The 21,850-nt window shown below is 38.9% G+C and overlaps 1 protein-coding gene across 1 annotated transcript in view; it reads right to left on the reverse strand.

Moving 5' to 3' along the window:
- Nucleotides 1-21,320, reverse strand: part of NOX3 (NADPH oxidase 3) — a 39,140-nt gene extending 17,820 nt beyond the window's left edge. Inside the window, exons 1-8 of the mRNA XM_066314344.1 lie at nt 21,276-21,320; nt 20,505-20,600; nt 20,197-20,307; nt 18,329-18,413; nt 9,638-9,783; nt 6,441-6,622; nt 3,581-3,710; nt 357-449 (exon numbers count right to left, since the gene is read on the reverse strand). Coding sequence (XP_066170441.1) covers nt 357-449; nt 3,581-3,710; nt 6,441-6,622; nt 9,638-9,783; nt 18,329-18,413; nt 20,197-20,307; nt 20,505-20,600; nt 21,276-21,320 — 888 coding nt within the window. The remainder of the gene's footprint in view (nt 1-356; nt 450-3,580; nt 3,711-6,440; nt 6,623-9,637; nt 9,784-18,328; nt 18,414-20,196; nt 20,308-20,504; nt 20,601-21,275) is intronic.
- Between the last annotated feature and the right edge of the window lie 530 nt (nt 21,321-21,850).

A 21,850-nucleotide genomic window follows, 5' to 3' on the forward strand; every position in this document is an offset into this window, starting at 1 on the left:
TGTGTGTTGCTACAGAAGTCGAGGTAATCTCAGGCATTAACTGCAGTGGAACATGGTTTTGGTTCATTAAAAAGAGAGACCACAAACAGATGTTTGTGTTATGGTGTTATAAAGTCTGGTACGTCATTAATCAAGTTTGGTCCCATGTGGAATATTCTTATGGATTTGCTATTGGAATAAATGAAAAATGTAAAATCAATACTTGGCTGAAAGCATGGTAATGATTGAAAAGTTGCTGAAGCTAGGAATGAAAAAATGAGGTTCCTAATATAGAGAAGTTACCTAAAAAATGATAAAAAAGTCATTGACATAATGTTTTTTTCTTTTTTTGCAGATATGTGAGCTACATTACATACCTTAGTAATGATGACTTCCTGTCGAAATCTCCAAAACCTAACAATTCTTTCACAGATGTACAACACCATAGGACTTAAAACCCACTTCCAAGCCTGTAGAAAATTTCATATTAAAAAATGATGAATTTTGAATCCCTACAAAAATACTTTGCTTTTCTGGTTTAAATCAGCAGATAGCCTAAAATTAAATTACTTGATTTTCTGTGATTTTTGGTTTGTCTTTCTCAAGAGAGTATTTGTGTTGCTGCTGTAGCTGTTCTGGCTTTCTTGTGGAATAGACATATGGGACTCCCTCACAAACACACTCCAAAAGCACTGCTAATATCTCTCTGTACTCTGGATAAGAAAAGTCCTTTAAAATATTTTCCTATTAAAAGGTAAAGGATTAATCTATTTAGGTGTTGTTACATATAGATATCATTTGACCTGAAGCTGTATAGATGCATGCATTTATACAATATTTCCCATAGCCTTACCTCTTTTTCCCCCCCAAAGTCTAAAGTATTTCAAAGCAATCAGATAGGAGTAGCTGTTATTGTCAGCTGTGTTTTCTTACAGTGCATGAGAAAACATTAAGTCCCAAGTACTCAATTAGAGAAATGGGATACATTTCCATTTAATCCATTAGTCAACTCTTTATCAATAAATGTTTTTTCTTTTTTTTTTTTTTTGGTCTGGGATACTGAGTTGGTCATGCTTCAAGTATGGCAGATGATTGCAGTGCTTGTACTTGCTAATGGTATGTACTGATCACTGTAACAATCAGAGATACTTGGCTATTCAAGTATACGAGCTGATCATTTCACTGAGTTGCACTGATAGCTAAGATAATTAGATATAATTGAATCTTCATGATTTTAAAAGAATATTTTTTCCCAAGGAAGAGATACTATTTTGTTTCCACTTTTGTTAATTACACCACTCATTTTAGCAAACTGAATACTCCACAATCATGTGGCTTTTAAAATCGCCAGAGAGCAACATTACTTGCTGAAACATTGACTTTGCTCCACAAGCTGGCTAACAGGGATTATAAAGTATCTTTTATGAGTAGCAAGACATAAAATTATGTGGCTTCCTTAGAAAGTGCTAAGAGGATGGAGTGGCAATTTCCCAAGGTTAAGTCTTGAAAATTAAATTTAAAAAAAAAAAAAGCATAATTTTATAATGGGAAGAAACCAGCATTAGCCAGAAGATTCTCAGCTAAAGCAGAAACTCAATACATCCGTTGTCCCTAAATACTACAGGTGTCTCTGCACAGTGGGTAATCTCATGTCTTGAATATATTTGCATATATCAAGGCACAATAATGATGAGATCTGTTTTTTCCTCCCTTCCATTTGGGCTACCTGTAAATAAAAGCGTGTGACAGGAATGATAAGGTTGCAGGCTACCCTGTGCGAGCTCAGCTGGGATTTTAAATGTGCCATCACTCCAGTGCAACGGAGCATTCTATCCAAAATATCTCTTGGCTAGGTTGGGACGACGGGGCATCCACCAGGAGAGATGGGCTCCTAAGCTATATAGCTCCTGGCTGGCTAATCAGGGCATCAGTATCCTTGCCCAAGTAGTGTTTCCTCCTGTAATGAGAATGGGCTGGTGATGGCTCAGGCAAGGCTGTGAGGACAAAAGTCCAGGTGCAAGAGAAGTGCTCCATCCTCCTCAGCCAGACTGGGCAGCTTCCTACCTGCTGAAGTATGGAGCAGAGGAGCAGGTGTGGTGTGACTGAGAGAGGGGCTCTGTCGTTGTGGCCTCCCCCAGGAGCCAGGCCAGCGTGGCGTGCCCTCTGGTCACTTCACAGTGTCCCAGCCATACACAAGGCTGTCCCCTCCCTGCTCCAAGGCTGTCCCACCTGCTCCAGCCCCTGCCGGTGCTGCACAAACCTCACCGTGGCTTTTTAGCCTCTGAGTGAATCTGTGCTGTTTGTCTGAGTGTCTAGCAGGTATCACACTATACAGCACATTACACATCCAGCAAGGCTCTGTTCATATAGATGATCTATATGCCATATGGTATTATCACAATTCATTTAAAGTAATGTAACTTTGCAAGTGTGGCCCTGGGTAGGCAGGAGAGTGTGACAAAATAGGTTTAACAAAGAGAAGTGGAAGTTCTTTCCAGTTAGTTTTATGATAATGAATGTCAAGACATGCTGTTGGAAGCAAGCTTGTGTCTGTATTCATGGTGCGTAGCCATGTATTGATTTTTATGGTGACATTGTAGCTGAAATTTTTAGAGAGGCATTCATTTTCTCATTAATATGCAGGTTGGATAGTGGCTAACAATAGTTTAGTTTAAGAAAAATCTATGTCAGCCATTAAAAGAGCAACCAGACACTGAATGCTAATTTTTCTTCTTTACTTTAAGATTTCCTTTGGTATAATTTTTCTTTTTGGAAGAAACAGTAGAAACTTGCATATGAGCAACCTAAATCTTCAGCTGAAAATGTTAAATGATTTTGTTTGTATGCAAGACATCTGACATACTGTACAAGTCTGCTACTTAATTACCCCCTGTGGATTTGCAATCTTGTTCTAGCAAAATCACCCTTCCATGGGACGTTTTTCCTGTCTTTTGCCTTTCCTTTTCATAATTCACTGTTTCAAATTCTCTGCTTTTTACCCAACTTAAGACATCAAGACTGGACAGTATGAAGTGTGTGCCCCAAAGCAAGGACATGATTTTCTCTCCACCTTATTCTCCCTCGGTATTTAAACTCTCCATACTAAAGTACCATTAGTTAAAATAATAGTATTAATTTGCATCCCTAGCTTTACAGTTCTGTTGTATTTTCTGTATCTCTGCCCTCATAGGGTTTTCTCTTGGAAATCACAATTTATCTTTGTGCAAGGATATTGGTGATACTGAATTATTCAAAATAAATGCATACAACAGATCAGAGAAATTTTGATATTCATACCCAACAAAGAGAGCGTTAGTGTTCTCTAACTAAAGGATCTTCCAGAAATAAAAATTGCTGTTAATGACACCAAAATTGTATACAATACTCTTCACCTGCATGTGTCTGTACTGGTTACAGGGGAGGTTGGGATCACTATTGTAATGCACAGGGAGAGGTCATGGAACAGGAACGTGAAACTACTCTCCAAACGTGACACTAAGTGCCAGTCACTGGCATATGCTCCAACCCCCTGCTCCCTAAAACATTTGGCCTCCCAAGAAAGGACAATAAGTTAAAAACAGAAGACAAACATTACACTTACCACTGGTTTGTTGCCAGAAAACTGCGGCAAAGGGCACTGAGTGACGTTCTCCCATTCCCAGTAGTGATCTTTACAGTAAGTGACATTGTGAAGCAGCAGGCTCTTGGGTGTCTGACCTCGGACAAGCTGACTTAAAACAAAAATGTCCATCAATGATATGCTTCTTTCCAAGGTTTCTGTGTCTCCCTTGGTTTTGCAGTAGCAATCGAATGCCAGTTCTGTAATAAATGAAAGTTTGAGAACTGGCCATTTCAAACCTGTTCTGCTCCCCTCTTCAAATTACCTTTCCTTTAGTTTTCCAGTGAATTTTTGACAAAAGATGAGAAGTGTGCTATAGTATTGGTATCCATCAGTGCAGCTGAATTGGAGAGAGCCTTTGCATAGAATATGTACATTTTACTGTATGTGGCAAAATTTGATTTCCAAGTTCTTTGGAGTAAGCTCTTTGACCTCCTCTGTATTTGAGCATCTGGTAGTATTTAGTAAAGTGATAAAATTTTATAGTGACAGACTTTCTCTTTCCTGCTTTCTAAATGTATTTTTAAAAGCTACAAATAAAGTTGGAGGAGTGTAATTAGGTGTATACTCTCTAAACATACTAAATTCTAGCTTACTTCTGAGAATGTTAATGATGTGAATTTTTAAAAATATATCAATCCTGACTGCTCAGTTTAAATAGGTTTTGCCTGGTGTTGATTATGGGCAGAGAAAGAATTTCCCTAATTTTATGGGGAAACCCTGTTTGTTTCATATTGTTTCTCTCAATTTTCCCTTCCATACTTTGTCTCTGTTGTCTGTTCAGACAGAGAGAAAAGGGAAAAGTTTTGAGTGAGATTTGTTCAGCCACCTGGGAAGGAGGAAGTGGGAGGTGGATGAAACCTTGGGGTTTGACTCTTTTTCATTAGCAGGGTAGTGGTAGGGATGTTCTGGGGCAGGAGGAAGCCCTGGGGCAGTGCACTCCCAGCCAGGAGCCAAGTGCTCCTTGAATGGGATGCGTAGGGCTCTTCAGCCAGTGCCCCAGTTTCAGGGCAGTCTGTGGCTGAGTACTGCTGGTCAGCTGGTGAGACAGAGGGAGCTTACAAAGCTGAAGGTTTTAAAGGGTTCATTATAGCTGTTCTAAGTTAGATTCTAAAGGTTTTGCCAGAGAGAGGCAGGAGGGGGGCATTTTAATCAGGCCAGGATAAAGTTTACAGCATTTGCTTGCAGCTCTGCCTCTGTAAAATGGGACTAATTAATTGGGCCCCCTTTCGGAACGCTGAAAGGCAACTGGATGTGGCAACTCTCAAACCACAAGGAAAGAGGTGGGAAAAGTAACACACCACAAACCACTGTACTGGTCTGTTCCCTGCCTCACGGTGATGCCATCCATGTACCTCTGGAGAACGAGCATATGCACATGCTGCTGTGGGCTGGGAATTTCCACTCTGTCAAAGAATTGTGGTCTGTACATACTTTAGTGGTGGGCAGTAGCATCTGATTATTTTATGAAATAGACATAAAAAGTGTATTATGATCACCAGGACAGGCTGACAGGCTTTTTAGCAAGTTGGCCTAATGGAAGGTGTCCTTTCCATGGCAGGGGTGTTGGAACTAGCGGGTTGTTAATGTTCTTTCCAACACAAACCATTCTGTGAACACCAAATGACTATCCTCAGATCTGAAAAGCTTAACTGCAAGCTAGCAAGCAGGAAAAGATCTACAGAGCAAAGCAATCTTTGTTGAGGGCCACTCACTGGACATGAATGAGGGCTACCTAGGGCTTAGGACTACCTCTGGCTTCGTCCAGTGAATGGATCCCTTGTTAACTCTTGGAACAGAGCAATGTGTTCCTATCAATGTATTTCCATCTCAAACCCTGGGTTGTGCAGCCCAGGGATTGTACCACGGTATGAGCCAAGTCCAGGGTGTGAGGAGGATCATGAGATTTGCCTCAAAACTGCACTCCCTGAATTAAAATGTGAATGTAGATTAACAAGAATGCTATCACACAGAAATGAGAAAAGGAAGTGGAGGGTGGCACACAAGGGAGAAGCAGATGATGCCAGTGGAGCTAGAAACAAAAGATGGAAATGTTTTCAGCTCTAGCCCCTTCTGCTCTCACTCTGCATTGACAGAGGATTTATCAGTGCCTGAGCTTCTCAGGGAAGGTCCCATGCATCTGCTGTCCCTCACTGTAAGAACTAGAATCCTTCACTAAGAGGACAGACTTTTCTTTTGTTCTGAGGAACAGGGAGACAAACAGCAACCAGACAGTCATCTCAGTCCATAAAAGCCATCTGGCTGGGCTAGTCATAAGCCTGAATTTTTGTTACTGTAATCATTTAAGCCTGGTTTGTAGTATAGTACGTGGCACTACTACACAGTATGTCTGCATGGTGAGGAAATGTAGGGTTCTCGTCCTTGCAGAGAAAGGTCAAAATCACTTTACATTTATAGAGGCAGAGGAGAATGGCCACAGAGACACCTACAATAGGGTAGAAGACATGCTGAAAGCTTATCAAGTTCTGAGAAGGTCTCCTGCAATATGCCTGACAAAAGCTATGAGCATAAGGTCTATCCCTTGCTTATTTGAAGCCACAAAGGTTTGATTCCTGGTCTGTAACATCCTCAGTTCCCAAGCATGAAAGTTCATTCATTGACAAGGTACAGGTTTTGGATGGTAGAAGAGTGGTTGAATAAACTGAAGGATGCTTTCATTCATCAGAAAAGTGATGCACTTTAATTTTAGAACGTTTTCATTTTGTAATCTCACCAAAGATCCCAGCATTTTGTTAGTAGATAAGCATGGGACTGTAGATTTGGATGGTGTTTCATATCAAACTGTGTACATGTATCCCATGGAGTTTACACAAACACTTACCCCATACCATGGATTATTAAACCAGTGAAGAAAACCACAGAGAGGTGATGGGTGTACCAGAAAACCTCATAGCATGACCTTCTGATGAGCTCAGTGGATGAAGTCATGATCAGAATTAAAGCCACAGTTATCACAACTCCAGTTATTCCGGCTATTGTGGTTAGTACTTGTCCTGTTGTGTTCTAGAATAAGAACACATTATTAGTATTAGAAGTAGTAGTTTTTGTTGTTATAACTGTTACTTTTATTACTATTTCTGTTGTTTTTATTATTGCTACTGTTGCTACTATTACACAGGAAGCCAAAATTTTCAGCATAGAAACAAAACCAGAACAAGATATGGAGGCAAGACCATCCTCCATTTTACCACAGAACAGCAAGGCTTCCCTCTGGTCCAGTTCTACTCAGGCTTATTCCCAGCAGATATTCAAACACTTGCTGCCACTTACTTGTTTCAGGAATTGAAAGGAGGAAATGAGACAGTCTCATTCATACTTTTATCAATTTTGGTTACTTACACCCTCAATGAAAGTATGTCACAAATAAAGAAAAATTATTAGAGAAATGAGAAGATTAAACCTAGAAGTCTAATAAAGAAAACAGCACTAGAAAGCAGCTTATTTATGTGAGGGTGATAAAGTGAGGTGCTAAGACACCTGCAACCATAAAGGTGTGGAACTCTTTAGTGCTTACTTTACCTCAAAGTTTGTGGGCCTGTAGGTAGCAGCCCTGAAATGGCACACAAAGATGGCATAATCCCATTTACCCACAAAACCCATCTTGTTTACCTGTTTTTTACATTTGTCTGGAGAGACGCTGCATAATACTTGGGTTTATTTTTTATAATACATATTTATATTAAAATTTTTATGCTTGTCAGTGATGAAACATCAGTATGCTGGACTGGAATATGTTCCTTTTTGTTCATGACTCACAGATGTCAGCAGAGGTCTGGTATATCTGTCTAAACTCACCAAAATAAACTGAAGTGAGAGTAGTGAGAGTGAAGATATATTTTGAGATGTTGATTGCAGTTAGAGTGCAAATCATAAGAACAACAATAAAAATCTCACATGCAAGATGAGAATCAAGCTAAATATGCCATCGAAGTCCCCATTTGGCCTACAAAGCATGTATATCTGTTTTCCCAGTGCTGATGCATAGGGATGAAGGAGCCCAGCACGTCTTCTGGATCCTGATTTGGTTTTACAGTTTAATACACTAGGAGAAAAAAAACAACCCTCTATTGTATTTGTAAAGTGCACTCATTTGATATGGAAATCCTAAGGTGATAAAATTCCACAGTGCCATTTTTACAGTCACTTTTTACAGTAAAATCATTCTTTCAAATGCTCACACTTGACAGCACACAGTACATTTTCAAATTGGCACCTGTGAAGAGTGTGTTCAGATCCTATTACATATTAACAGGATAGATCTAGGTGATATTTTGAACATTTCCACTACAATGGCTAGTTTGGATGTTGAGATGAAAAAAGGCAAAATGTCAAAGACATTTGGATGAAGCTGAAAAGAAAGCCTGAATTGTTGATCTCAGAACTTTCTTCTCTGAAGTTAGAAACAATCTTTTGTTTGCTTCCCTTCATAATTTATTAATTCTGAGTTTAGCTACTGAGACACAAGTGAGTGATAAAAGAAATATAAATATTAGAGGTTAGAGTAAAATCTAGGCTGTAAATTGAAAGGTAATTGTGGAGTGTATTGCTGTGAGAAATCTGAGAAAGGATCTCAAAATATTCCAGCCTTCCTCCTCAAGGGTATTTAGGATCTTAACGCTAATTAGAGGCCTACCTCAGAATTATATTACTATGGGAAGGCTTAGTGGAGAGAAAAAAACTGCTTACTGAAAGATGATAAGCTCCTGCTCAGAGCTGGGAGCTTTGTTCTGCTCCTGGGGAGCACCTCGTGGGCATGTAATGAAAGTGGTCATTGGGTGTACTGAAAGACTGGGAAGCTGAGCCCTTGGCTTGCTGTCCTGTTCTGATGAACCTGACTGCTTTGTCAACACTAACAGGAAAAATTTTGCATTCATACCATTGATTATGTCAATTTGCTTGATTTTCTTCAAATTTGAAATTGTTTACTTCTATATTTTGAAGGATGGAAACCCTGTGGTATCTAAACTGGAAAGAAACTAAGGAAAAGCAGAACAAATTTTGCAGCTTAAAAACACTGCTGAATCCTATCCATGGCTGTCCAGCCATCTTCTCACTTGGCTTCTTGTTTCAGTGGAGCACACCCCTCTTCGAAAGAGCACCAATCCACGGTGTTCAGGCAGTCCTTATTTCATGCCGACCGTGGGCATTCTCTAAAGAGCAGAACAATATGCATGGGAGCCTCACCAGGGCCGTTTCAACCCTGGAATATGTAACTGTGAAGCAGGTTACACAAGGAAACATAGCACAAATGCTATGTGTGCTTTTATGGAATATGGAAAAAAGCTGATTAACTTTTGCATGGTTTACATGCATCCTCTGCATGCTCAGCTTTTCTTTATGTTATGAATATTATAAGGGAGAGATTATAATGCTATTGTGAGTTATCCAAGAAAGTGGGCAGGAGGCACGGTCACTTTTTTCCCCAAAACAAGCAGAACCATTTATGGGTTGAAGGTCCTAGCTCTGGTAGGCTCACACAGCAGCTCTAGCTTGCCCCTGCACTGTTTCCTGTGTGCAGCAACCCCCTGGGTGGTTTCACAGGAGCTCTTTCCTGAGCAGCCACATTTGACACCTAAGGAGGCAGAGTCAGCCCCCAGATGGGGAAGGTGCTGCACCACCGTGGGGAGATACAAAAAAGCAGCAAATGCAAAATATTGTGAAGTGCTATTCCTTTCCTTTCTGAAAAGACTTTGTGTTTGTTCCATGTATTGATAGTTTAGTTTTGGGGTTCTTTAAAATTCTTTGCAGGTTTATTTAATTGCCTACTCTTCACAACACTCCTTATCCTCCCCCCACCAGCTGTCTCCTGACAAACTAATTAAAATACTATAGACATTTCTTTGAGCTTAGTAACCTGAAAATTGCAGCTCTGAGTAAGTGTTTTCAGCTGAAATTGAGGTTAACCTTTGGCACCACCTTCTCGCTCTGGTTAAAAGGCTTTGAAATGCAGTTTTACTGACAATAGAATTCACAGAGGAAAACTTTTTGGATGAGGAAACCTAAAAAGTGACATCTTACTGTTTCATAGGTCCTGATCGGGTTCAAGTAGCTTTCATTTGGGCTCTTGCCAAGACCAGAAAGTTTATTCCGTAACTCTCCAGCTTCTTTTGACTGGCTGGAATGATAGCGCTCGATGTTGATGGAGTGGGCAACAATATGGATGGCTGCAGGAGAGACAGAGGGGTGTGAAATGACATTTGTATGTGCCCACAGTGCCAGAAGGAACTTCATTATGCACACTGTGAACTATTTGAAAAGCTCAGGCATAAATTGAGAGTTGTGCATGGATTAAGCTGACAATAAAAAGAGAATTTTATCAACTGCATGTCTAATATGAAGAGACTGCTTCACAGTGGAGAGGACAGGAACAGCTCCAGGGTCACCTCCCAGGTTTACAGTCAAGTGCCCTGCAGTCTCCAGTGTCATCAAAGGAGGACCTCTCGAGAGCTGACATAAAAGTGTATGCCTCAGACTTTAAATTGTTTGAAATTAAGTAAACTGACTAAAATTCCTATTTTTAATTAATATACTAGGATGTGCTGTGGTTTACCCTTGCTACACAGGACACAGAGTTGACTGGCTTAGGCATGGACCAGTTTGCAATTTGCACTTGAGGTGCTTTCAATATCTGTCCCCTATTAACAAATAGCTGTAGCATTACTTTATGCAGGTGGAGCCTGAGGAAGCCACAGAAACTATGATTTAAAGGGAGAAGAGCAAATCGCTGTGTTAGATCTGATTTGTCCTGAGTATCATATATTGCCTCTGCTTCTGGCCTGCTCCCAAAAGGTATATGAAATGGTCAGTTTAGAAAAATGCCTTGGACTGAAGTAAGAACTCTCTTGTAATTATTTTCTTGGTGGAAAGAGTATAATTTCAAGAATGGAAAAAGAAGGACTTTGTTTTATTATTGGCTAACATAGATAAAGTTGTAATCAAGCTAGGTGCAGTTTCATTTTTCAATATGAGAGATTCTCAAATCCATTACATGAAAGTTGTAATTAATGCAAGATATTAAATGCCATAGGATGAAAAAATGACAATGAAAGATAATTATGTTTACAGTACAGCTATTTCTAGTTTTTATAATTAGCTTCCTGTTATCATCTCTCTTTCAGTGGTTATCTGTTTCTGTCCCTGACCATTTAAAAAACCTTTCTAAAAGGCAGTATTTGTAGTAAACCAAATATGATCTTCTTCCCTGAACAATATTCTCAAAAAAATTCTTCTATTTCTCTTCTCTTCTCTTCTCTTCTCTTCTCTTCTCTTCTCTTCTCTTCTCTTCTCTTCTCTTCTCTTCTCTTCTCTTCTCTTCTCTTCTCTTCTCTTCTCTTCTCTTCTCTTCTCTTCTCTTCTCTTCTCACCTCTCGCTGCCTTTTTCTCCCCTTTTTTTAAAATTGTGACTATGTGGATGAAAGTAATGTCTTACTATACGAATCACTGTTTAATCATAGATGTAAACACAGGATTAAATGCATAAGGACCTTGGTACTGTTGATCTTTTATGTGCCTACCCACTTAGTGGGCTCCCTAACTCCACATGCTGGAGTCCAGCTCCTCTTTAGCACCTGGGGACAGCTGTGTCCATGGGAACAAGAGTTAAAGTGGGATGCTGCCACAGAAATGGTTAAAGCAGCCAATTCAAGAAGGTAAAATATTCCCCCCAACAGTAGGTTATCCCACGTGTCCAAGATGGAGAGAGGCTATTTTCGCTCTGTACTTCTGAGGTGATCCTTGTAGAGCAGTAGATGTGCTGTGGTTGGTTGATTGTCAGGATGCACTGCATTCAAAATGTAATGTTAACTTAGGGACTCCCCCCACCACTCCCTGACACCTGCTTCACCTCATTGCCTCATGGTTAGATATTCACTGGGTGATGAAAGACCTATTTTAAAATCCTTGTTACATTAAATTTAAAGTAAGGCTTTAAACCAAATCACATGTCCTAGTCACTGGGTTGACTGGTTATTCTCTTTTGAGCTGTCTCCTGATGAAGCCCTTAATAAAAATAATCCAATATTTATTGACATAGGCATCCCAAGTGAATATCCTGAGCACCCAAACTGCAAAATCAACCTCCCATTTCTCCTGAATCTTTGGCCCAATGAATAATAAATTATTTATACAAGCTGGAATAGCTTCAGCAGGATGGAGACTGAATCCAAATGGGTATGAACTGCAGAGAGATAAAATGAGCCTGAAAATTAGAAGACAGATTGAAGACATCAAAGGAATAAGACTCTAAAATAACCTTTCGATAAAGGGGATAATGGGCTCAAGCGATCTAAGCAGCTTTCAGCCGAAGGTTGGTCATTTTATGAAGCTGTGTGTGTGACGTGACTGTGGGCATCAGAGGGTGCTGGACTCAGTGGCCTGGCGTGTCCTGCACGTGTTGTTATGGATTGATTAGGTGCTGCATGTGAAACAATCTTGCCAGCATCAGGTGAGAAATGCTTCCTGGAGCCTGTGCATGAGAGTGTGCTCCCAGCACCCTGGCAGTGCTGGGACACTGGAAGGAAAGTGGCGCTGAACCACAAGCAGCAAATGAGATGTGTGGATTTAGACTGTCAAAACCCAAGAGCCCAAGAAGCTCTGAGCTGCATGGTTTAGGTGGCAGCTGTGTGGGGGCTGTGGCAATCTGTTCCCCAGTGTACAACTGGTGTATAAGCAGTGTATAAACACTGTTTATGTATTTAAGTGTAACAGCACATTTAAGTGCTGAGTGGGAAGGGGGAAACTGTTCCTACAAGGGGCTTCTTTCAGAACAGATGTTTTGGCCTGGTAAGGATGTTATCTGATCCAGCTGGAAGGGAACCAAGTCACTGCTTGATGAGGACCTGATTTCTTTGACATCTGAAAGAGCTCACTCGTAGGACAGGAGTGTGGGATAACAGATTGCTGTGTTTGGTAAGTTGTGGAGTCACATGCTGCACATTGTTGATATGGGCTAAGGGAAAGAGTAAAGAAAACTTTTGAAGGATGGAAAACCCTGATAAATGAGTCTCTAAGCAGGCATCTACTAAGCAGTTTTATTTTGTCATCTACTAGTGATTACTGTAACTTGGGCCTCTTGCCCTCTATACCTACAGGATACTCTTTATAACTCTGGTATGATGTAACAGTCCCCATAGCCTAGGGACTAAGAGAGTTTCACACAGTTAGGATCCATAGTGCTATTTTACCAGAGGTTGTCTGCAGCCTGCAGTCAGCTGCAGGTTTTGGATTATCTTTGCTCATTTAGAATTGTGACATTGACTAATTGTGGAGGTTTGAATCTGTGTTCATAACAAAAGACACTTTCTCCCTTTCACCTTCAAAGCAGTAGATTTTTTTAAAGTGATACTGCAGACTATAAAATATTCACATGAAATGATGACATTTCTGTTCTTTAGAAAGCTACAAAATCTTGTACTTTTCCCAAAGCGAAGGATTCTACATGATTTTCCCAAGTTCTAGTCATGTCAGCAGTGACAGAATATCTAATGCTATCTGGTAAATGCTGAGTGTTGAGAGTGAAATGAGGTGCTAATTTTCTCCAGATAGACAGAGGTCCACATTTCCTAACAGAGTATTTCTAGTCTTGGACAGAAAAAAAAAAAATAGATTGAATGGGTACAGTTTCTCAAGAAGGTCTTGAGACTATACTTGATGAGGAGTTGTTGCAACTTTCTCCTGGAGGAAGAGATTCACTTTCAGCAACCTAGCCTAGCAGGATTTTTCTGCAGGCTATCAGAGGACACTGTCTTTCCCATCTGCACACTGTTCTGTTTCCCTGTGTGTCAGAGTCAATGGAAACATCATCACACCTTCTTCTTTGGGATCTACCGCACCTTCCCTTACGGGTGACATTCTCTCCAGCTTTCATGTGACAGGTAGAGCATATTACAAGTGTAGAAGATTTCCAGAATGAACAGGAGAGTTGTTGTTGTTTTTATTTTCTGCAGGCTATTCTGTGGTAGATGTTAATGTACAGAACATTTAAAAATATTACATTCAAACTAATGATGTACTGAATATGTTGGTTTACCTGAGTCTCCCATGATGTTATATATTGCCTAGAGTCTTATTAGATTAATACTTCTGAGGGATTTTTTTGGCTGCTAGCAAAAAATGATGCAATCTAAAAATGAATTATAGCTGGATGGTAAGTGTAATGCAAAGATCTAATTCCATTTTCAGTGTGGTTCATTTAATATATAATAGTTGTAGCAGAATAAAAAGTCTGGCAGTGAACACATTGCCATTAACTACAATATTCTACATCCCTAAACTGCATTTTTGAAGGTCTTTGCATCTGCAGTGTATAGAATTTACTAAGCAATTCCAAAATTAATATGCAAATTTCTAAAATCTGAGCTTACCACAGTTTGTAGTTCTTTCCTCTGGACCACTTATCTAAGATAACCACAAGGGCAAAGTTTAATGGGCTACATCTCAGAATTTTCGGTTCAATTTTTTTTCCTCATTCTGGATGTCCAAATATAACATATGGAATAAATAATCCAATCTTTTAAACAAAGTTCTTTTTTATAACAGTTCGCAAAAGACTGAAGGATTTTTGTTGTTTTTAATGACATCTGGAACCTCTAAAGCACTTAACATACATTAATTTGTATTTGACCCTGAGATGTTCTATCTAGTCCACCTCTGAGATCAAATAAAAGGCTTTATTGGAAGGAGAGAGGGAGGAAAAGAGTTGCTATTAGATCATGGTGTTTACTGTACATATCCTTAAATACAAAGAGATGTAATTAAATTATCTTGAAAGTATGGTCAATTTAGCTACTCTTATTCAGCCAATTGTGCCTTCAGTGAAGCATGCACAACTCTCATTGAACTAAACAGAAATTTCATGTGTTTATCTGTGGACAAGATTTCACTCTCTCTTTTTCTGCATGCCTGTACAGGATAATAATCAAATTGGAGCTTGCTGCCAGCAGTTAAACATTTTGATTAAGCAGCCTATAATGATAAAGTCAAAGGGTCAAATCCTGGCCTTTCTACCCACAGGAAAGAGCAAAACTTTTCAGGCAGATAACCCAAGCATGAAAATTTCTGCTCCTGACCAAAGCTGGGGTTCTTTTTGCCACCCACTGTCTTCTGCCATTCCTAGTTGTTCAGAACCCCTAATTCAACTTCATTATGGCTTTGTAGACTAAAAAGGTGCAGGTTGTATAAAAATTAAAGTAGTGACCACATGTGTGCTTACATTGTGTTTTAAGAATGGTTATAAACATCAAAGAAGAACAAGATTTGGACCATTTTTTATCCTAACTGAAATCCTATAATCTTCAATTTAATATAATTTCCTTTCCCCCAAAAAAGATGGTTTTAAACGTTTTCAGTCTTTTTTTTTATTAAGACTGAAAAAAAACAAACCCCGACATTTAATGGCAGTTTGATTTTTTGTACAACACATATCAGCTAAACCTCTTTTGAAGATTGGCATCTTCTTCCCTGAAGACTTAATCACTTACACAAAAATGTGACTCGGGTCACCAAAGCCATTCACATAGTTTACCAAAAAGTGGTTGAAAATGGAAAGGTTTCCTAGTATTTTTAGCTATAGATTTTTCAGTGCTTGTCAGAAGCCAAACACACCTGGCATCACCATACATCTTTCTGCACTTTTCATGTTTTTAAAGAAGAATACATTGCTGGAATTTTTAAGGAGCAGGAATCATCATTTCAAACAGCCTAACTCCAAACAACCTTGCTGTCCTTCCCCTATTTTCCCTGAATTGCTTACATTTTATTAATATCGTAATTCAAAGACTGATGGAGCAAAATATCTATATGACCTTTTTGCAAACACCACAACAATGCAAGTAGTTTCTTCTTTAAGATAGGCCCAACATATCAAAGTAAAAAAAGAAAAATCCCCCAACACTCTCCACTTCAGAAAACGTATGAATGTGCTTTTTTGAGAGGGTGAAAACAGTACAGTAAGAGGTAGGTGTAGAAAACATTATTACTATCTCTTGTAGTGTCTTTAAGTTTCAGTCCACTGTGTCTCAACTGAAAAGTCTCTTTTCCATTACAAAGCCAAGAATTATTTGCAGTGATCAAACTGAGAGTGCATGAAACTCTGATTTTATTCTAGCAGAGTTACGGGCCTATAAGGAAGATTTATTAGTGGCTGAATAACTCCCAGACAGCTCTTATCAGAGACAGGCATGCAGAATGCAGGAAGCCAAACTAAGCAGAATTCCCTTTACTGAATTTTCAATGATGCCCTTGATTATAGATAGCATTGTTTACTCTCTTTCTTTCCTCCAACTTCCCTCTTCCACTAGTATCTAATTATATCCCTTTATAACCTGACCAATTAAAGCCTGTTCTTGAAATTGTGTTAGAGATGATGAAAAATTAAAGGTACAAATGTACTTTTTCGAAGGCCAGGCACACCTCAACTGAGCTAGATGCCTCTTAGAAGCCAGACAATACTAATGTTGCACTATTTTTAGTGCACTATTAAATGAACATGCTGGAATAGCACCACCTGGCAAGCCAAGATGAATACATGTTACTTTAATAATAAAGGAGTTTATAATTTTATGTTGTGAGGCTAAGCTTACTGATATGATCTTCAAATTGGTTTAACTTCTTGCTGCCACATTTAGTCTATTGATCATACATGGGTGAACATCCATTTAACTAAGAATTACTAAATTGCAATAGACTAATAGGAGTTGACTATGTTTTTGTGTAATAAAAGGCAATATAGGTAGTACTAGGATAAAAAATGTGTCAGTTGTGAGGAAAATTGCATCTATTTAACACTTAGATTTTATTATAAAGGATTCAGTGTACTTGTGGGTACCACTCTGAAATGTTACTTTTCTGTCACAATGTGTTCTGTAGATTTTATTTTTCTGTGAACTTAAAATTGAATTTCAGGCAATTGAGTTTCTGGCCATTCTTTACACAAGTCTGACTATACAGTGATGTAGTGTTTTTCCAAATATGATAAATGTTTCTCACTTGACTGTTAAGGAAGCAGGAATTCATAGGTTGTCATGCTTTGCTTATTAGAGTTCCCTGTGCTGAATCTTGTTTCTCAAATATCTCATCAACTATTTTTCCATTTTATATTTTAGAAAAAAAGTAAACCAGTCTAAATAACAACCCAAAATTGAACCCTTGATTTCTCCCTAGAGAGCGATTTAAATGAGAATTCTATGATCATGCCTTCTGTCATTTCACATTGGCTTCTGTGTCTTTTTCCTTGAAATTAGTGAAACCTTTAAAGTAATCACTTTTCTGATTGACTTGCACTTCCCAAACTGTCCACATTAATGCACTAGCAAACATTTTAAGATTAATGTAAAACCCCAAAACATAAAAGGCTTGACTGTGCAGTTTTGTTTTCTTTTTGGAACATGACATGTTATACACCAAGTTGGTTAATTTATATTCCTGGGTTGGTTTATTAGTTAAAGAAGTAATGTTGCAGTCTGTAAGAATCTGTTCTGTGGTAAAACTGATCTCTGATGAATGAGTGGACATGACAGATAAGTAATTCATCATAATACACTGTAAGATGAATGTTTGCATCCTGTAGCCTTCCTCTAGGAATTCTTTAGCGTGACATACAGAAGACAAACCTTAGCTCTTGGTTCCTGTTGGCAGTCCTGACTTCATGTTGTTGTCTCACTGCATGAGGACATTAACAGCCTATGCACGCAAAAGCAGCTCCCTCACGCAGGCTGGAGAAGATATTGGGACCAGAATCCTCCCTGACAGCCTGGGGGTAGAGCAGTTACCCTGCAATATCTCATGCTTGCAAATAGCCCTGATTAATTTCTCTGTCTCCTTCCCATTTTCTAAGAGAATGAACTATCTATCTATCTATCTATCTATCTATCTATCTATCTATCTATCTATCTTATCAGTCTAATCTCAGATACCTCTCCATCTCTGTGTGCTCATGCTCTTCACACTGGCTTTCGTTCATTCCTCACTGAACATCCTTTTTCCTCACACTATCTCCTGTTCCCCTCATGTCCTCTGAATTCCCACAAAATTCAGTCTTCTCCAGGTCCTTTTCCTACTTAGGGAACAGAAAAGTGCCATGTGTTTTTCCTAGCCAGGTGAACAAACACCTCAATAAGTCACTAGGACCAACAGAATAGATAAATTTTGTTCCCAAGTTGCTGTTTTTCCCCTAAGGAGGGCATTTGTTTCCTGGATCAGTCACTCACTAAAAATAATTATCTAGAAATCCATCGTTTTTAAGACACCTCCCTCTCTCAAATTCAGATTAAATTTATTACCTTGTTGAAAAATCAGTGAAGATGTGTTGGTGGGCAGATGTGTGGTGTGACTCATAAGCATTATTTCCTTACAGAGTCAGACAGTAATGCTATGTCATCTCCCCAAACATCTACCCTCAGGGATTCAATGACAGTTACTCACACTAAATTTTAAAAGCACACATGTTGGTCAGATGAACTAAGTGGCAACTGATGATTACTATTCAGATTGAAAGTTTATTTCCTTAACAGTCAAACTCTTCTCAAGCAAAGAAGATTACAAATAGTTAATCAGATGGGACTCCTACACACATTTAAAGCTGCAGTCAACAAATGATTGCACTAAAATATCACATCTCAGAGCTGATGGGGATTACAGCATTAGGCAGAATCACTGTGAAATTCGAAACAGTTCAAAGGCAAAGAAGAAAAAAATAAAACTGAAAAAGCTTACTTGCATTTAACGCTATTCCATAGGCAACCATCTTGTGAAATGTGATGTTTTTGTCAAGCTGTCTCCTCAGTGCTCCTCCACAGTACTTGGTGAAAAAGCAGAACTTGTTTTATATCATTCCTTTTGGTGTTTACAACTCACATTTTGGAGAGGAGAAGAGTTCAGTACATTGAAAATGGAATGCTGAAGGAATTCAGTGGAAGTTTTGGGTTAGTTTTAGGACTCAAGTAACTTTCCTGAGTGGCACTCCAGGGTTTCTGAAGGTATTAATGCTATATAAGGGCTCAAAAAAGGGTTTGATAAAGCTCTGCTACACTTAGCTGTGATTTGTGGGTGGTTTATCCGAGCTGACCTTCACTCATTTACTGGTATAAGGGCACCAGGCTGGGCCACCACTGCTTTGTGACTTAGCAGAGTTGAAGTGCTGGCAAAGCCAGCTTGCAATGAAAACATTTTCTGTGCTTTGAGGAAATGCACACCCCGGGAGGGTGAGGCTGTCTAGACCTCAGGTGATGTGTTCCTGAGCCGTGCTCCCTTTGTTGGAAGGGCTCTGCAGTGTCCTGCTCACAGCCAGCTGGGTGCCCCCAGCCTGGGGCCAGGGGCTGTCTGCGCTGAGCCCAAACTAACACACTCTGCTGGAACCCAGACAGCACTCATGGACAGAATTCGGTCTCTGAGTGGTGGTGTGGGTGTCTGAATTACTCACATGACCTGGCATGGTGCCATGCCAAAGATCCTGGCACATATCCACATTGTTTGCCAGCTAACATGTCTTCCAAAAATCTGGAGCACCACAGGGTGCGATGTCAATATACAGCACCTCCTTGGAGAGGCACTGGATCCAGCCTGGTGCTGGCTGTGCTGGAGCAGTCAAGTTGCTCTGTACCATGCTCCTCAAGAGCAGAATACCATCCAGAAGAGCAAAATATTATCTGTGAGAAGAGTTCCAGTTCTCCGAGTTCTTACTCAGCATCTAAGTGGGCATACATATATTCTGTGCTAATTCAAAAACTGAATCAGAAGGCCAGGAGACCTTTTCTCTTTGTTTTTGTAAATGTTAAACTCCTGAACTCAAACAATTATGTAAGTGTTGGTCCCCAGCCTAAAGACTGCTTAACATCTAAGCCTAACAGTCACAGAATAAAAAAAAAAAAAAAAAAAAAAAAGTAGAACTGAAATAAGAACCAGCTTATTATAAAATAATTTTATCTTACAATTTCTAAATTCCTGTTGTTTCTGGAGTCATGAAGTGATCAGTGATTTTTACCCAAACATGTGGCATTGAGATTGCTCTGACTAGAATAATTCAATGCAAGTTGAAGTTATAGCTAATAGAGCTAAAGCCTTAAGTAATTCCCGTGTGTGATTCCAAGGTTAATGTGAATGCCTCTGTTACAAAAATGCATTTACCACAAATGAAGAAAGACCTGAGTGGTGGCCACTCAGAAAGAAGTATTTAAACATGTTCATTATTGTCCTTAGAACATTTCTATCTATCTGAACATTTTATTTCTCCAATTTTCACTTTTCAGCCAGAGAGAATACACATGATGGATATGAATTTTCTCCATTTGGCCAAGTGGCATTATTATGTGCCTTTTTTGTAGCTACTCACTTTTCCCTTCATGAAACCATGCTATGCAGCAGCTGCCAAAATCAGTGTTGCATTTAGAGCACTATGTTAAACAAGTCATTTGTTTCTCTTCAGTCATGAATACTGACAATTTAAACCGTAATAACTAGGCAATAGTGTACAGGCTTCTCTATCAGAAATTAAAATTCCTTGGAAAATGTTTGATATGGATAATACTGCTGAACTATAGAAATAAAAAAGAGGATAATATGGCTATTTGAGAAATGGTACTTACAATGCTTGCTCCTCTTAAGAATGAAATAAGGTTTCTACAGACTGGTAACAGGATTAGCATGCAGTTAAAATTAAGGCACGTTGCAGAAGCTCTTGCCCAAGCCAGGGTTGACTGTACATATAACAGCATAAAGAAATTAAATTACAAGCTTGTTATAGGCAGAGCAAAAGAAAGAAAATACTATATTAGTATAATGCTCTTATATGGGAAAATTACTGTTGAAGTAAGTTTTATGAAGGATGTAAATAAAATCAGACTACAAATGCATTCTTCTTGTGAAGCCCTTTAACAATCAAACTCATACTTACTCCCAGCATAATCCGTGTATAAATGTAAGCATTGTCATCTTCGTACCAGTGGAAGGTATCAATAAACAAATAGAAGTTCAGTCCCAGCCATGCAAGCTACAAAGGAGAGAAGATACAGATTAGTGACATTTACAGTATTTTTTAATACATATAAAACTGGTTATGGTTATAGTTTTAAGAGAATCTGAGAGATTTTTCAAAATCAGTGTGCAATGCAGTTCTTGATTACAGATGATAGAAATCAAAAAATGCCTGCTGGAACGAGGCTATGTTTTAACAAATTCAGGGTTACAGTCCTACCCCCAGATCCTCAGTAAAGGATATAAATGATGTTTACTGTGTCATGGTAAACTTGTTTTTAAGCACAGGCCTTAACCTGGTCTCTAAAAAGAAACTAAATGCTAAAGTTAAAAAATCACAGAAATTGAAGGAATTTAGAACTCAGGAAATTCCTTTCTCTGCTCCCCATACATATATACGTACATACAATTCACCAAACTCTCTGAAAATATAATTTGAATTAGAATTGCAAACCCCTGCTCCCTTTATCTGAGGACTAAAATACATTGACTTAAAAATAATTAAAAATAAAACACTAAGACTTTAAATTGTTTTTAAGGCTAGTTATAAAAAGGCTGCTGAATATTTTATAGCAAGTTTTACATTAAGCTTGGGAGTATTACTGTAAGCAAACCATAAAATATCTTTTAAACAAGCTTAAAATATTTATATCTATCCAATTAGACTTTTTTTAATGCTAAAAATACTCACTAATAACACCACTGAGAGTTTTTCATTCAAAATCCAGCATCCCATCCTGAGTGTCTCTCCCTATGCTGGCGGCAGTTGACTCTTGCCATTCAGTGTAACCTGAGTTCTCTGTCCATTCCTTGGGCTTTTCTATCAATTCCTTTTGTTTTTAGTTTTTAATAAGCTCCTACTGGGATCATGAGTTCTCTCTAGGAATTTTCCAATTAAAGACTGCCTGACAAAGACAGATCACCTGAGTGACATGTCTCATGATCTGTGTAAATAAAATGCTGGTCGATGTCCAGTCCTTTTTCTCTCCAGAGTTATTTCTTAGCAAATGAGAGATGCTGTCATTAAATTGTCCTCTTGTACTAGCATGTATTTGGATGGGGGTTTTTTGCTTTGTTTTTTGTCTTTTGAACGTTTTTTTATGATTTGTCCTTTAACACAGTAGCAAATGGCAGCATCCCTGATGTGTGTATCATTTGGGAGTGTGTCCTGGTGAGGGCACTGCATTTACCCTTGGTTCCCCTTGCCAGAAGCTGTGCAAATTCTGCCTGTAGTAATCTCGTTCTTTCTCTAGTAAAACCATTTCC

This window comes from Sylvia atricapilla, chromosome 3 (assembly GCF_009819655.1).
Source record: "Sylvia atricapilla isolate bSylAtr1 chromosome 3, bSylAtr1.pri, whole genome shotgun sequence".
NCBI classification, from domain to species: Eukaryota; Metazoa; Chordata; class Aves; order Passeriformes; family Sylviidae; genus Sylvia; species Sylvia atricapilla.